Source organism: Schistocerca piceifrons, chromosome X (genome assembly GCF_021461385.2).
Source record: "Schistocerca piceifrons isolate TAMUIC-IGC-003096 chromosome X, iqSchPice1.1, whole genome shotgun sequence".
Classification (NCBI taxonomy): domain Eukaryota; kingdom Metazoa; phylum Arthropoda; class Insecta; order Orthoptera; family Acrididae; genus Schistocerca; species Schistocerca piceifrons.
In genome coordinates this window covers 968,232,420-968,250,214 of record NC_060149.1, presented here as the reverse complement: position 1 = coordinate 968,250,214, position 17,795 = coordinate 968,232,420, and the positions used below count along the sequence as shown (strand labels likewise).

The 17,795-nt window shown below is 39.5% G+C and overlaps 1 protein-coding gene across 1 annotated transcript in view; it reads right to left on the bottom strand.

Annotated features, from left to right (window-relative positions):
• The window catches only part of LOC124722819 (GTP 3',8-cyclase-like), a 115,421-nt gene that overhangs the window by 70,850 nt on the left and 26,776 nt on the right, over positions 1-17,795 (bottom strand). Inside the window, 2 exon segments of the mRNA XM_047247944.1 lie at positions 8,957-9,082; positions 14,797-14,854. Coding sequence (XP_047103900.1) covers positions 8,957-9,082; positions 14,797-14,854 — 184 coding nt within the window.

Genomic DNA, 17,795 nt, shown 5'->3' with positions numbered 1-17,795 from the left:
AGGTGATAATTCAGCAGCTACATGCAAGATTATGCAATATAAAGCAATATCAATACTCCTCTCAATTGTTAGGTGCATCCACAATAAATGAAAAAAGAAACAGCTCTTGGATTATGCTGGCTTAAGCTGTCAGAAAATTAGTGATGTTGAAGTAATTAGGATAAAACTCAAAGGCCTGGTTATTACATCAGTCCACAAATCACCTAACGGAAAGTGTCTGACACTAGTCTTACACACAGCAACTAGACAGCACGTATATGTTTAAGATTTTAATTCCAAAACACAACCCGGAGATACATAAATAGAGACAAAAATAGAGAACCATTGTTCGAATGGATCAACACACAAGAAATTATCTAAGTTTGATGCCAAGGAATTTAAAACGTTTTGGGCAGGCAGATGGAAACTGATACAAAACCTGACCCATCCATCTTTTCCACTGATGAGAACAAATTACCACTGAATCACTCAATAGTAGTACTGAAACATTTTTCAAGGAGTGTACATTGGCTCACAAAAGTTATCATTGGTGCTGAAATATCAGTTACAAAATACATTGATAAACCCACATGGAAATTTGAAAAAACTAACTCGATACAATACACCCAGGAAGTGGAGAGCAACCCGCACTGGACACCTCAAAAGGCAGAACATTGGGAATTATTGTAGATGTAGCTAAATGGAATATCTGAAGGGAAGTAACAAAATAATGTGTACTAGGATGGGACAAACCTGCCCAAGTCCTCTACAAAGGATACCAAGGGTCTAAATAATGTTTTGATAACATTTTGTATTTAAAAATATTTGTGTGTATAAATTGTTCATGTTGATGTAAATTTGACAATTTAAGAAATGGTCATGCTTAGGAACAATGTAAGAAATAGGTGTTATGTAAAAGCCAGTGTGCTTTTGTTTGAAACGAAAATGGTTGTGGGGAGTGGAAAAGGTGCGAAAGGCGAATTGGCATGCTACCTTGAGCAAGTGCGGGAAGTAAGTCACACAGTTTGTAGGCAGCAGTGATTGATGTAACTCCTTTGTGGAGCAGAAGCTTTGCCTGCAAATTTCCATAAAAATGCCTCGGTTGAAGACTACAAACAGCTTACAGCATAGCTGCGAGTTGTTGAGCTACTGTATGTAAAACTGAATGAAGCCAAGAAGAGAAATTGAGCCCATACAGCAAGAAACTTGCAGGCCGTAGTGTGGGTAGTGTAGCCGTCATAGCTGTCCGCCACACCCAAGCCTACAGCCACCAGATAAGATTTTTTTCTATTTTTACCTTTGTACAGCATGAACCATTACTTTAAACTGTGTTTTAATAATCATTCTTGAACTTTACTGAAACTGGCTCACCCTGTTATTTCATCCTAATCATACATCTGTATAGGGTTCCTTCCTGGTGTTTGATTAATCCGAGTGTCCTGTTTTACAGACTTTTGAAGTGCCAAGTTAATATAAAGAGACAGCATTTAAATTGCTTTAGTGTAAATATTAAAAATTTTTTCTTAACTATTGCAAAGTGTTATAGTTTGCTTACATAAAATTCAATCAGAGTGAAGCCAAGTTACTAGAACCTGTTAGATGGCTATACAGAATTAGTTCAAAGAATAATAGCTTTTGAAAGTAAATTCCACCAAGAAAGAGGTTTTCTTTAAGTGAAATGTTCAGTTAAAAAGTGTGTGCTTTAGTGTCTAAGTATTTAAGTTTCTTGATTATGGAAAGTGCTTTTCTAAAGGTTGTCCCCCCCACCCCGGCTAATTTTTTTTACCTTCCTTGAAGTTATCTACTGGGCTTTTTCTTTTTTAAAAACATAATGTATAAAGATGTAGCCCAAAATTGTTTAAGTGGTGTAATTTATTTGAAGAGCCAAACTAAACAGTAGCAAGAAAGTAGGCAAAATTCAAATTTCTGCTTCTCCAGTACTTCACTATTTCATTGCCAGGATAGGTTGGTGACCATTAAGTACATGTTTTAAACCACTAAATGAACTTGGAAATGAGTTGTCCTAGCTTCAGTATATATTCAGTATATATTCATACTGTGTTTCTATCTAGCCACTGGGTAAGATCTTAGGAAAAGGAGTGAATAGTCCAATTTACTTATCCATTAGACGCAACACACGGTAAATCCAGTAAGAAGGATAACTCTATTGATTATCTTTTCCTATAAACAGGACTATCCTTCCATAGTGTATTTTATTTGGAAACTAAACTAAATTTTAGTAAGAGGGTTATATGTGTCAACATAGAGACAGGGTTTCTGTTATTTACGTAAAAACACCTGTGACAATTTTATACAAATGTCCACTAAGACTTTGCTTGTCAATCAGTACTGTTAAGAAATACTGACTAGCTTTCTTTTCAAGAATCTCAAGTTTAAGTTATACATATTGTTATCCTCCAACAAGAATCATTGGCCGATTCTTCGTCTTTGACAGGTTCCTCATGCCTGCAATGCAAAACATTATCTTTTGTATTAACATATGAAATCCAAGTTTTTAAATTTAATAAATGCTTATACAAACATAAATGATTAATGGAAAATCTCATATGAGATGTGAAACAAATACTAACAAAGAGATAGAGGGGCTGGCCAGTACTTACATCAGCTCAGTACAGCCGATAGATACACATAAAACAGAACTGAAAATTTACATTCCTAGCTTTCGGAACTTTGTTCCTTCATCAGGGAGGAGAGAGGGGAAAAAAGGGAAGAAGGGAAAGTGGATTCAGTTACTCACAACCCAGGTTATGAAGCAACAGGGAAAGGGCGAAAGAACAGACTCGCGAAATAACAGACCAATTCCCGTAACATCAGTTTGCTGCAGAATTCATGAACGTATTCTGGGTTTGAATCTAATCAGTTTCATAGAGACCAATAAGTTTATGTCCACAAATCAGTACAAAGCATCGCTCATGGGCAACTCAGCATGCCCTTTTGTCATACGACGTCTGTTCAAAAAATTCCAGAACTTAGTCCACAAAATTTTCTATGCTTATCTTTTAGTTACTATGGATTGTCTCCTTCGAAATACTCTCCTCCACAATTGATACACTGTTCCCAATATCATTTCCACTTCCAGGAGCAGTCTTGACACACCTCTTGCTGGGTTGCATAAACTGCCGTCTGCGAATTTTCTTTTATCTCATCTACCATTGCAAAACTTCATCCTTTTCAACTTTGGAAATAAAAAGAAGTCTGCAGGGGTCATACTATTCCCGCAAGGAACATCTCATTCTCATTTGTGAGATCCAAAAAGTTTTTTTGGTCTTGACTCATGAGCCGTGGAATGAACTTGGCGGCAACACAATGCATTCCAAGATGCTGTGTCATTTCATAACATGATCCAATTGAAATGTTACATTCTCCTACAATCTCTCGGACAGTGAATCTTCGACTGGCACACACAATTTCGTTGACGTTCCTGACACAAGCGTCATCAGGGGACATCTAAGAGCGTCCTGAACAAGGATCATTTTTGACTTTTGTAAAGCCATTTTAAAAACGTGTGAATAATACGTAACACCAAGTATGGCTTAAGCACTCGTCGCTATAGGCTCCCTGCATCATTTGGTGTGTCTCTGTAAAGGTTTTCTTGAGATTCACGCAAAATTTAACGCAATTGCATTGCTCCTCTAACTTTGCCATCACAAAATTCACAAACCCAGATTCCATATTTCTTGATTTCTGAGAAGCATTTGACATAGTGCCTCACTGCAGACTCTTAAGAAAGGTACAAGCACATGGAATAGGTTCCCAGACATGTGAGTGGCTCAAAGACTTCTGAAGTAATAGAACCCACTACATTATCCTGACGGTGAGTGTCCATCAGTGACTAGGGTATCATTAGGATCGTTCCAGGGATGTGTGATAGGAGCGCTATTACTCATATTTTCTATGTGCATAACTGATCTGATGGACAAAGTGGACAGTAATCTGTGGTTGTTTGCTGTTGATGTTGTGGTGTATGGAAGGTGTCAACGTTGAGTGATTTAGGAGGATAAAAGATGACTTGGACAAAGTTCCCAGTTGGTGCGATAAATGACAGCTAACCCTAAATGTAGAAAAATATAAGTTACTGCAGATGAGTTGGAAAAACAAATCCATAATGCCAGAATCCAGCATTAGTAGTGTCATGAATGAAGAAGTCACATTGTTTCAATATCTGGACATAACGTTGCAATGTGATATGAAATGGAACAAACTTGTGAGGGTCATGGTAGGGAAGGCGAATAATCATCTTTCGTTTGTTGGGTGGATTTTACTGCAGTGTGGCTCAGCTGTGATGGACATCACATATAGGATGCTAGTGTGATCTCTTCTTGAGTACAGTTTGAGTGTCTGGGATCCGCAAGGGGTCGAATTAAAGCAGACATTGAGGTAATTCAGAGGCAGGATACTAGATTTGTTAACAGTAGGTTGAAACAACAACATACAAGTATTATGGAGATGTTTCTGGAACTCAAATGGGAATCCCTGGAGGGATTTTGAGGAACACTGTGCTGACTGCAGAACAATTCTGCTTGCACCAACATACATTATGCATAAGGACCACGAAGATAAGAGACAACAAATTAGGACTCATAGAGAGGCATATAGACATTCACTTTTTCCTCACTCGATTGGCAGATGGAACGGGAAAGGAACTGACTACAGTCGAATTAAAATTACTTGATAGTTGGCACTTCAAACGCCACTAAGAGTAGTCAGCGTCACACTTGAACTGTCTGCTGTTGCCAAACTCCACCAAAATTGGCCAGTCACTTCCAATTCCTGGTTCAGCATTCTTTCTTGATGTATTTGTATCCCAAATTATGAGCACGACACTTTTATTATGTATTTCATGACACGCGATAACTACACCAAAAACAACACACATTAACAATGCTAATGAAAGACACACATTTCATTCGTAGCACTAACCAAACACTACCGAATAACTCAGCACAAGGTGTAATTCAGTATCATACATATAGTTATCATATTCACAGAGATCATCTTACATTAGATAAGCTTTTCACTACACTGCGTGAAACTGAAATTTTTAAGGTTGCAATTCATAGTTGCAACTAGGGTCACTACATTCACATATATAAATACTTCATGCAGTGCTGTGGCATAGCACAATGGTTGGCAGATTAATCTAATGTGTAGCATGTCATAGGTTTGAATCTCATCAATGTAGCAAAATTTTTATTTCTAAATCTAACCAAAAGAGTGTGATTATTATTTTCATTCAATTAATTGGTTTTAATGTATTATTTTTATTTTTAATACTTTGCTGCATCATTTTTCATCATTCTTTTGACTGTTCTATTTGGTCTTATTTTCCTTCCTGTCATTATTTCTTCATTTAGAATCGGCCTCAGTCATCTATAATCCACGAACAAGTGCCCACACGGGCTGTTCACTGGTTTCTAACATGTCAGCATGTGCAGCTAGTGTAAGGATAGTTACAGGTAACAAATGACATGGAGAAATTTCAATTTGCTTTCAGCCCTGAAATTGAGTTTTTGTTGTCTTGAGTTTACCCTTAAGGGTTAGCTTTAATCGCCATGAACAAAGCGATCATGATATTACTACTGCTGCAGACTGTTGACCACAATTTTCTCGGCTGGGTTAGGACACAAGTTTACAGTCAGGGATACAAAACGGGTCGTCTGCCCCAGTTCAGTCACTGGTCACTTTAAATCAATAGTCGACAGAGTATCCAACATTTCTGACATACCTTGCACCAGCCACTAGAAAAATTGCTCTGTGTTAAACATTTAACATAATTTGTGAAGTGAACCGCTTGTTTGTTGTCACCTGTAAGCAAACGGTAGCTGGTAGCCAATGTGGTAACATTGTTGCAGCAAGTGATTGATGTCAACTATCAAGTAATTTTATTCAGACTATTGTTGTAGACAGGGTACCTTCTGCCATGCACCATATGGTGGCTAGTGGAGTATGTATGTAGATGTGGAAGCAGTCTTTCCTTCTCATCCCATCTGGAAAGTCTCCCCTGATCTGCAGTTCTGGGTAACTTTCTCAAAATCTACCCTTTTTCCTAGACCTATCCTTCACCCCTCTTCCTTCCACTTCAACCCTTCTGCCTGAAGAATGAGCTACTGGCTCTGAAAGCTCGCCTAATTATAATCTTCTTTCATGTGTGTGTTCTGCCACCACTTAGCGAGTATATTGTTTATCTATCCAATTCAATTATCATGTAATCAAAAGCTGCATTTAACACACCAAGTCTCTTTTACCAATCATTTTTAATATGTCCTAAAGAATGTACTGTCTATCCTGTCCTTTTTGAGATTACTGTTTTGTTGTACTTTTCTACAGGCATCATCTTACTTATTAGGAGTCAGTTCCTTCATGTTGTTGTTGTTGTGGTCTTCAGTCCTGAGACTGGTTTGATGCAGCTCTCCATGCTACTCAATCCTGTGCAAGCTTCTTCATCTCCCAGTACCTACTGCAACCTACATCCTTCTGAATCTGCTTAGTGTATTCATCTCTTGGTCTCCCTCTACGATTTTTACCCTCCACGTTGCCCTCCAATGCTAAATTTGTGATCCCTTGATGCCTCAAAACATGTCCTACCAACCGATCTCTTCTTCTAGTCAAGTTGTAGAGCCGCATGTACTCGGGAAAAATTACGGCTGTAGTTTCCCCTTGCTTTCAGCCGTTCGCAGTACCAGCACAGCAAGGCCATTTTGGTTAATGTTGCAAGGCCAGATCAGTCAATCATCCAGGCTGTTGCCCCTGCAACTACTGAAAAGGCTGCTGCCCCTCTTCAGGAAAAACATGTTTGTCTGGCCTCTCAACAGATACCCCTCCGTTGTGGTTGCACCTACGGTACGGCCATCTGTATCGCTGAGGCACACAAGCCTCCCCACCAACGGCAAGGTCCATGGTTCATGGGGGGAGTTCCTTCATAGTCAACAGTTAAGGAATGGGTGGCTGAATTCATATGTGGCATATGTCTCTGTAAGATGACTCATGAACAACTTCCTAGAATTGCAATCAAATATGAAAATGCTGAGAAAGAACACAGTGTGATATTGCAAGATCAGTAATTAAAAACATGTGCAAAACAGTTGATGCTGTGGACGTACCAGAAAGTGAGTGGCATGTCTGTTGAAGCCTGACTACAACCAAATGTGAAAAACAATTTGGGACAATCTGACACACAACTGATTCTATGCACCAATCTGTTCCCTTGGATGAGAGACGACCGAAATGAAACAGCAGTTGCACAAAGATAGCCAAGGTGACTTCATCGGAGAGAAAGAGTGCTCATTGTTTTCTAGGATGCAAAAGGGATTTGTATTTTAGATTAGCTTGCAAGACTGAAACAATACCTCACAAATACTATGCAAGTATTCTGACTCAACTGGATGAAAAAATATGGAGCCAAGACCCAGGGGGAAAAAAAAAGTTTATCGTCAGTGAAATGCATATGGTCACAAAGGCACTTTCACAATAGGAAAACTGGGAGTTTCAAGTGTGAAGTCTTCAAATATCTATTCCATTCTCCAATTTTTTCACATTCTGACTTTAGCTTCTTCTTCTTTTCTTTTTGTATGAATGATTCACTTAAGACTACATGCGTCACACCTCAAAACCGTTTTGTGAGTCAACAACTGGATATGTTTTCACTGCTCTGTCTCTTGTAACTCCGTTGGACATGGAGGTAGCAAATGAGGATGTAGGATGTCCATGACATACTGCTGTGCTGTCAGAGTGACCTGAAGTCATATCCGATGCTGCCCCACACGCCCTCTCCCTATGTCGTTGTCATACTCACTGACAACTGTCATCGCGGGTCTTGCAGAATGTGACTCACTGCTGATCACATGACAGGTGCAGGTGTGAAAGGGTTACAATGTGCTCGGCGTACATTACAGCAAATCTCCCATGGGCTCGTCAGACACGGTCAACCGGAAGCTTGCTGACAAGCACGCCGCCCTTACGTTCCCAAGCAGTCCAACATGGGGCCACTACCACATCTGAATGTCTGACAAATCTGAATATTGCATAATTCAATCAGCCTGGCAAATGGAGACACACAATTAGGCCCCTTCAAATTTTGTTACGTGCTGATAATGCTGACTCACGGAAGTACAGAGCATCTGTGCCCTTCACAGGGATCACTCAACATCTTACACTCTTCACATCTCTTATAGCTCCTACCATTCATGGTAACAATCCGAGACACAAACAAAGCTAATGCAATCTGGTGGCCTTTGTATCCATTTCAGAGAGTTGCGACTCTCATAATTTACCACTGGTATGCACACTCGTGAAACTATGTTGCTTCAGGGAGCTTCCCTTTTTTTTCTTCAAGCAGTTTAGTTCTTTGAATCCATTTTTCTTGTAGCTCAGAATAATTATTTTATTGTGTAGCAAACTTACAGACTAGCATTCTGGTCTGAGCTGTCGGAGTTGGCGGTCATGTGTGTGTGAGGTGTGCTTGCTTGTGTGAATGAATGGTGTGTATTTCTATTTCTTTTTCTGATGAAGGTTGTGGCCAAAAGCTTATGTGTAAGTGTCTTAACTGTGCCTGTCTGCATTTTAACGTGCCATCTTTATGGTAATTAGCTTCTTCTTCTTTTCCTACACTGCTGATATTCCAACCTGGAGTTTCCATTGTTTGAACTTACGGTCTACTGTATTATGTTGCAGTGCACTTCTACAAGTGTAATACACAAATGTTGCCTTAGGAAAGAGTCACAATAACATCCATGTCTACCGTTTGCTATTTTTTACGAAATAGCATCTCACACTCGAAATTTAACTTAGCCAATGAAATAAGTTTGAAGATTTATTGTGTGTAAAAGACACGAGGGCCCACTGTGTGGGAAATGTGTGAAGTTCTGTGCAGAGACGGAGTTATCCACAGACGCGGTAAGTCTGGGGAGCTATACGGGTGTTAAAACATTGCCACCTGCTGGGATGAGGGGCCACTTACTCTGTGGTGGCGCTGTGCCAGCAACGAGCTCAACCCATTGATTAGCACCACAGATGACAATGAGCAACCAGCTGCTTCTCTGTGCAGAGATATAAAATTTATCGATTTTGGACATCGGGTGACAATCTGTCACATGGAGAACAATGTTTACTCTGGCAATTTTAACACTAATCTAGTGTTCTGCAACATATTAATGTGAAATGTTGTCTATGATGTTGAAGAGTGTAAGTTAAACTGATATCTGAGAATTTGTTGTTTTTGTGGCATTATCTGGAAAATGGCCTCTCTTGGAGCTCCAAGCATAAATGTCAAGTGAAGAAGAATAATTAGCACAGCACACTGGAACCGAGCAGGGATCCGGTTTACTGCTCGGCCACTAAATTAGCATATTGTGTGTACACCAGAAGAGACGCTGTACACACTTGCATATACTACATACACAAGTACAAGCATCGATCAAGCTACTGTGAAACTGCACTCTGTGTGACTCATCACTACATCAGAATACTGTAAATGTGGTGATTCCAATTTCTTAAGGTCTCATCCTGTTTGTTTTCATCAGTTGGATCTTATTTTTCAAGTATGTGGGAATCCAATGAGCTGCCTGTTTGGATACATTCTTTCTGTACGTCCCACAAGTTGGATTCTTTGGAGACACATTGTAACAAGAGTTTTTAGGAATTTGCCTGGAGATTTCACACTGGGTTCTGTGTATGTATTCCATCTTTTATTCTTGGACCTAAGATTTTTACTACAATTTTACATTCTTCTAATTCAGTTTGCTGTTTTCATGTCTTGTGTTGGACAAAGAGTCTCTCTCATGCATAAAGAAATTCTAATTTGATCACTGTTGTACAATGTTAGATTTTAGAGTTCCAGGAAAAATACTTTTAGTTAACTGAGAGACAGTTTGTATTTTCTGAAGTCTGGATTCTATGGCCTTCTTTTCATTATGATGTTCAGTGGTCTTTTTCACCTAACTATTTAAACTCTTTAACACCGAATACTATGTCATTGCCTATATAAGTTCACCCAGTGCCATTTTGGTATCAGCCAAGAATTTTTTCTCCAGCTGAAATTAGTAGTCTAATTTTCCTAGCTTGCTCCCTTAATATTTCAAATTGCTTTAGCACATCAGTGATGTTTTTGTCAATTAGTATTATGTCATCGGTATAGGTTACACAATATAATTCTATCTTTAAGTTTACGTTCTAGTCAGTGTAATAGTGCACCTGCTCTTCTCCATTATCTTACAATTTTCTTAGGGGCATAGTTGAATAGCAATGTGATATGCCATCCCATTTTCATATTCTTATGTCTGTCTTAAATTACACTGCTTGAAAAAAAGTGAGACACTCAGAAGGTGGGGAGAAAACAAATTGAAACATAGCGAATTTAGAGCGTATGTGATGTTATTTCAGTCATAACAAAACAGAGTCAAATTTACACAGAACTTATCAGTTTGAGCCCACTTATCAATACAGCAATGCACCCTGTCTGGTCTGGACAGTGCGGGAGGATGTCGTAAAGCTGCTGCATACCCTCCTGAGAAAGGTGATCCACAACTGTTGTAACTGGACATTGCAATCGTGGATACAGGCAGTGGGATGGAGTTGACGTCCATTTTGGTCCCATAATGTTCTATCGGGGACAGATATGGGGATTTTGCTGGCCACAGGAGTATATCAACATCACGCAGACAATTTAAAGAGACACATACTACATGTGGACAAGCACTGGCCTGTTGAAAAATAGCACCACAATACTATTACACACTGCTGTACCATCAGAGTTCCCTCGGCCATTACAAGCCGTGACCTGAAGTCATACCCAATGGCTCCCCACACCATGGGACTGCTTTGTGACCCCCCCCCCAAATGTGGAAGAATGGGACCTCTCCCCATCTCCCCGGGTCACTGTCAAACTTCTCCACGATAGTCATTTGGAGCAGTGCAGGACCGGGTCTCATTAGTATACATAATGTGACGCCATTCATTAGCAGTCCGTACTTCTCGATCATGGCACCACTTCACATGCAGTCATTTGCTTGGGTTTTAATGGCAGCCTATGCGCAGGACGGCAATTCCATAGTCTGGCTGCTCCTAGCTGTATGACACAGCATGTTGCAAGGAGTCTATTACAGTGAACTCCTGTTTATCCGAAATGATCGGGACGGTGGCCGGTTCCAATAACGAAAATTTCAGATAAATCAAAGTCCCCCTTTTTTCACATGTGAACACTCCAAATTGCATCAATATTGCGAAATACAATCGTAAAACGTGCGTAGGGTATGTAAAACGTTACTGATACGGTTGCAAATAACCCTGCACTTTTTTACTGAAAAAATTGTGTTGACATGTTAAAAAGGCACCAAACTATGATTGAAAACTCAAAGTTTTTAAATGCTGTATAACAAAGCTCATTTATTTTGCATTCTTACAGAAAAAATCTCCCTTATTTGGCAGTAGGAAAAACAGGAGTTTTAATTTTATTACCTACTCTTTTGAATAAAAAATAAACTACTGAACAAAATTATGAAACAAATCTAGAGATTACTCAAAGGAACGAAAAGTCTGTCTAGAGGAACTTTCAAGAAAAGTAAAAAAAAAAAAACTTTTTAAGTTATGGACATAGAAGTTCTAGGATGCTTCATTAGAGTTTATTTTTTGGTAACGAAGTCACAAATGTCTTTTTTTTTTTTTTTTGTTTTTTTGCTTGAGAAACTATTTCTGCAACAATACATCTCCAACGTTGAAATCAAACTATTTCAGGATAAATCGTCTCCTCCTATTGGCTGATGTACTCCAGGGCAGTTTGGATCACTTCGTAACAGAATGTGTGAGGAATATTTTTCTCTGATTCATCATCAGAAACATAGTCTTCTGACACTTTATGATCGGTCACAATTTGGACGATTTCATCCTCAAGCACATGAAAAAATGCCATTTTCCATCCACTCTTCAATGTCTTCGAAGTGTGTGTCTTTACAACCAGCTTCTCCAGTAAATTCACCAAAATTATGTCAGCTTGAGTTTCGGTGTTGCCTCCTCCTTCCCACCACTTAGGTTGCCTTACGATCTAAGAGTTTTTTCCAAGACCTAACAAGAGGAAGTGGAGGAATTAGACTCCAAGCTTCAGCAATCAATGAATGGCACTTAAAACATCGATTTTTTAAGAACTTCCACAAAATCATCTGCAGCATCAATCACACCTACTAAGTATTCCAGCATCTTGCATCTGTAATGTTTTTCCATCGCCTCAAGAATACCTTGGTCCATCGGTTGACATAGAGATGTGACATTTTGTGGGAGAAATACAACTTTGATATCCCCATCTTGCAGATCACCTGGGTGATAAGGAGCATTGTCCACAAGAAGTAGCGCTTTTCAAGGAAGTCCATTTCCTGCCATGTAATTTACTACAGCTGGAACAAACTCTGCCTGGAACTACTCTCTGATGATGGCACTGTTCATACGTGCCTTAAGACTGATTTGTGTACCTCAGTGGCAAAGCTGGTTGGTTGGTGTCTAAATGCTCTTGGTGTTTTGGATTTGCAAATTAAAGTAAGACACAGTTTATGATTGCCAGTGGCATTACTGCAAGCGAGGACAGTAAATCTTTCTTTGATATTTTTGTATCCAGAAGCCATTTCTTCTTCTTTAGAGGCAAGGGTTTTCGTTGGCAGCATTTTGTAATTCAACCCAGTTTCATCACATTTGTAAAGTTGATTGCCAGTATAACATCCTTTGTCAATGACTGCGTGCAGTTTCTTCTTAAAATCAGCATAGCAGCTTCATCCCCAGATAATGATTTGGCACTGATGGCAATTTCATGAATGCCATGCCGCTTCTTGAAACGATCCTGCCGGCCATTATTTCCGAGGAATTCTTGCTTCTTTCCTTCAATCAGCTCATCAGCTCATTTTGACAAAGTAGAGGACCTGAAACTGACACACCTTTGGCTCTTATTTATTCGTGCCACAAAAATAATGCCTCTTCTAACTGAGGATGTGCACCTTTTCTCACTGTTTTTCAAGATTTCACTGCACTGCCCAATGCTTGGATGGAACAAAAATTTTCAATTCCTGATCGATTTGTCTCCCGATCAGTAATTGTACTCCTACTATGCAGCAACTTTTGTGGGTGGCTCACCAGCATCAATTCTCTGCAAAGTGGGAAGCTCTTTTTCCAACAAGATCACATTCGTTTTATGTTTCGTGCCCGTAGTCACGTTCAGTGTTCTTTTTACAGACACTCGACTGAGTCCTTTATGGTTTTTGGCCCCTTTTATCTCTGGACACTTTAAGGCACATAGTGGGAGCACAAAACCTCAAATCAGAAACACACAGATGCACAACTTGACAACACTCGAGATGCACTAGACAAACTTTTGACTTTTGAAACCAGGCTGTGGCAGCCATCAAATGAAGGCATTGGATACATCTATGCCATTTCCTCTGTTCTACCCAAGCCCACGTGGCAACACAACAGGGTGTTGTACGTTCACTGTTAAACACTCAGCTTTGATGTACCGACAACAAGTGGAAAGTGTTAGGCGGCGCGCTCTAATTGTCAGTTTCGACAGGGCTATGTTGCGCTGCATAGAACAATACTGTATGTACTGTACTTACAAGGACTTCCAATAGATGGCAGTGGCATGAAACCACGCAATACGAATAAGAAACACAATAGAGCTTCAACCAACACACGCACGAATTGACAATACTTGGACTTTTGACACGCACCAGTGCACTGATTAGCAGTAGATTGCCAAAAAACACCAGCAAAGGCTTGGCTCCAGGTGCACGCAACTTGAAACTTGTCAAGTGTCAATCTAGCTAGCCAAAAGCGTAGCTGCACGAGAGTTTACTGTACTTGTTCTCAGATGGCAGTCACAGACGTGAACAGGTTACAATGTACTCAGTACACTACACAGTGATGCTCCCTTGTAGTGGTCTGATGTAGTGAACTGGAACATTGATGATGAGTATGCCCTTACTTTCCAACATCAGGCCACTGTCATATCCAAATACTCAAAAAATACAAATGTTGCAAGGTTTAACCAGGCGACCAAATGGACATCCACAATGAGGTTTCTTTCAAACTCTCATCAGAAAATGCTGTCTACACCAATATGCAGCACCTTCATATCCTCCAGAGTGATGATTCAACATCTGACGCTATTCGCATCCCTTATATACCACACAATGCTTGCTAAACAGCAATAAAAACAAAGAACACCAATGAATAATGAAGGAAAAGACAGACTGTTACTTACCATAAAGAAGATACCTTAGGCTGCAGATGGGCAGAATTAAAAGACACTTACATAAAGCTTTCAGCCACAGCCTTCATCAGTAAGTAGTAATCTGTCTTTTCCAACATTGTTTATATTCCTACTGGAGTTTCCATTGTTTCAAGTACACTGATGCTTTTCTGTGAGTGTTTCCTTTATGATGTTTTCTGCATTTTAGCTTTTTTTTAAAAAAGAAAAAAAAAGAAAGAAAGAAAGAAAGAAAGAAAAAAAGATTTGTTGCTGGAAAACTTCTGAAGTCCAATAAAGGAGTTACAACAGCCATATATGGTTATCTGGTGGACCTTGCAGAACCAAATTCTAGGGCTGAAATGTACTGTTGACCAATGAGCATTAATCAGAATGAATACTAAATAAAAAATTAAATCCAATTTTACACAAAAACACAGGTTCTATCACTGTTGTTTTTCGTTCTATTTTGCTCTTATGTTTGCTATGACTTGTTAAGCAGAAATTTTCTTTCTATCTATAGAGTTACATTTGCTGTAATGTATCTTACCTGCATGCTGTTTCTTCTTTCTACTCACTCCTGCCCCAATCATGGCAAGCAAGTCATCCTCACTGCATTTGCTTCGTATTGCATCTCTGAAACAACAGTTAAAACACTCGTTAAACAGTACCAGGCAATTACCACACAGTGAAATGTTGGTGCACTAAAAAGGAAGAAAAACTTTGCAGAAATCTTCAACAGTAATCCTGTAGTTTGCAGTAGGCAACAGCAGGATAACAAACCCACTGGACAAGAATGGGAAAGTCATGATAGAAGTTACTTTTATTTTTATAAATAAACAGGTATCTTACACAAATGCTCAAGAGTATACATAGGATCTCGGGCTGAAGAGGTGGAGCAGAAACTGACATTAGTTTTGTTGAAGAGGGAGTAGTGGAACATAGCACAATTTCTTGCAAAATGACGCCAAATTTATTGATAAACTGTTAATTAATTGCCAAGCTCACTAATGTGACCATTTTACAACAGGTACTTACTGCTTGGAGTATATGTGAATTTTCAGGCTTGCCTGATAGATCTGTTGCAAAAACACTTTGGGTTCCCCACCAGATAACATTATGCAAGTCCCTCCCTCAATATTTCAGTGACACAACGTTTTGACATCTTCAGGTGGTGGTGATTTCCACTATCACTGCTGCAAGATGCAACTGGCAATTTCCACGTGACAGCTTTGAAATTTATCATGTGGATGACTATGACCATCATATTTAGAATTCAGAGGATTTCATAGAATACCTGAAGATGCTTAAACTAGAACTTTCAGATCTTTTAGTTAGCTCAAATGTTATATCATTACTTACAAAAGTGCCCCTGCAGCCCTCATTAGAGGTTATTAGCAGCAAGTTTGAGAAAGAAATTGTGGTGCTGTTTAAACATGTGCATACCTCATCCTATTTCTTATGTAACACCAACTACTTTGATCAAGTGGACAGTGCTCCCATGGGAGATCCTCTATTTCCCTTAGTAAATATCCAACATTCCTCCTTCTGGCAGAATGCTGAAGAGACATTTGTGGTGTGGCCCACATAATACAGACACTATCTATGTTCCTGCAGCATTTGCACTCGCTCCATCTGAATATTCAGTTCACTGTGGAAGTACAATAAGATAGCAGCTTACCATTCCTGGATGTCACGGTTAGAAGAAAAGCTGACAGAACACTGGGGCATAGTCTCTACTGCAAACTGATACATGCAGAGTTATATTTGCGGTCCAAAAGTTGCCATCACCCTGCACAATGTGGTAGTGTCTTACACTCCCTGGCACATAGAGCACACGTGATCTCAGATACCGACAGTCTGCCTGGTGAACTGTAACACCTAAGAACAGTGTTCCAGCAGAATGTTATTCTTGTAAACAGATTTGCAATGTGTTCTGAGCAAAGCAAGTTCAGTGTAGGGGTGTAAATGAAGATACTTAGACAAGCACTGCAAATGGCTTTCTTGCCATATTCCAGTGGCATGTTTTCAAAAATAGAAAGAATCGCTAAGAGAAACAGAATCAAGTGTGTTTTTCGACTACCAGCAAAACTAAGGAATTGTTTGTGTTCAGTTAAAGACAATCTTGACCTTAGAAAACACAGATCATATATAAGATCTGATGCCATTATGGCAAATCTTATATAGGGCAGACACCTCAAGTTGTGCAAGAACACTGTGTTCAACAGCGCTGACAAAAGTGCCACCCAGTAAATTAGTGGTAGCAGAGCACTGCCAGAATACAGGGCACCACACGTTTCCCAAGAGGACTGAAATTTTATCCTTAGCATCATCACTCTAGGATTGTGTTTTTAAGAATGAGGCATGTATCCATACGGTGGGCAATCTTACCAACAGGAATATGGAATTTTGACTAAGCACTGCCCAGAATCCAGCACTGACTGCTATGAAATTAACACAGTAGAAACCAGATCCTCCGATGTATGTCCTGATGCAGCACCTTGCAGAGAGTTAATTCAGCTTTTAACCACACGAGTGCCCAGAAGTGCAGTCATTGCCCACAACACATAAGCAGAAGGCTACTATGAATGGCATTTCCATCCAACTGGGAGTGCCTGTCCACACATTCGTACTCCTGCTTCTAGCCTGACAAATTTCAATTCTGCTGTGCGAATATCACCAGTCACATCTTGCAGCAGTGATGACAGGACCCACCACTACCTGAAGATGACGAACAGTTGTGTTGGTGAAATATTGTGAGGCTTGCACAAAGTTATTCAGTGGCAAATCTGAGAAGATTTGTATACATTATTTTTCTGTGACGCAGGTAATGTGCAGCAAAATGTGATAACCTTCTGCATTTGCCTTTTTGTACATTTCAAAATACCCCAAAAATTGGTGAGAAACACTGAACATATGACGTAACCAGATGACATACCCCACAGCATGTGCAGCAGTTGGGGCTGAGTGTAAAGGAATGATTGAGCAGTGCAATACTTTCATTTGAGCAAACAGAGCAAATTTCGAAAACATTTTGTAAATATGATCTGTTGTAAATGTAGATGTTACAAAATTATTGTCCCTGCTGTAATCAAGCAAAAGCAGTTCTGATTTTGTGTTTTTTGCTTCTGTCCCTTCTCTTTTTGTTTACAGACATTAGTTAGTAAAGAAAACATGGGTCATTTTATGGCAATGATGCTATTCTGAAGCTTATACTCATCTACTTGTTATGCAATATGGTAGGTTTTCATTGTACTGTACTTTGCAAGAAATCAAGGAAACTGCAAGGCCGGTAAATAAAATAATAAACTTTAATATAAATACATAATTGTTTAACACAATGAAAGAATACTGCCTGCCAGATGCAAGACTCAAATCCCGAATGCCATCACTAAAGTCGCACATGTGTGTCCGTAGCCATAATGATATGAATACTTGACTTGGGTTGGGATGATCAAGTGTGGCAGGCCGAGAGGCTCAACCACTGCAAGCATGGCAAGGTACATCATCTGGTGACATTTGTCATTCGCTTTTGACACATTTCCCAACATTTGTATCGTATCCAACATTTGTGATT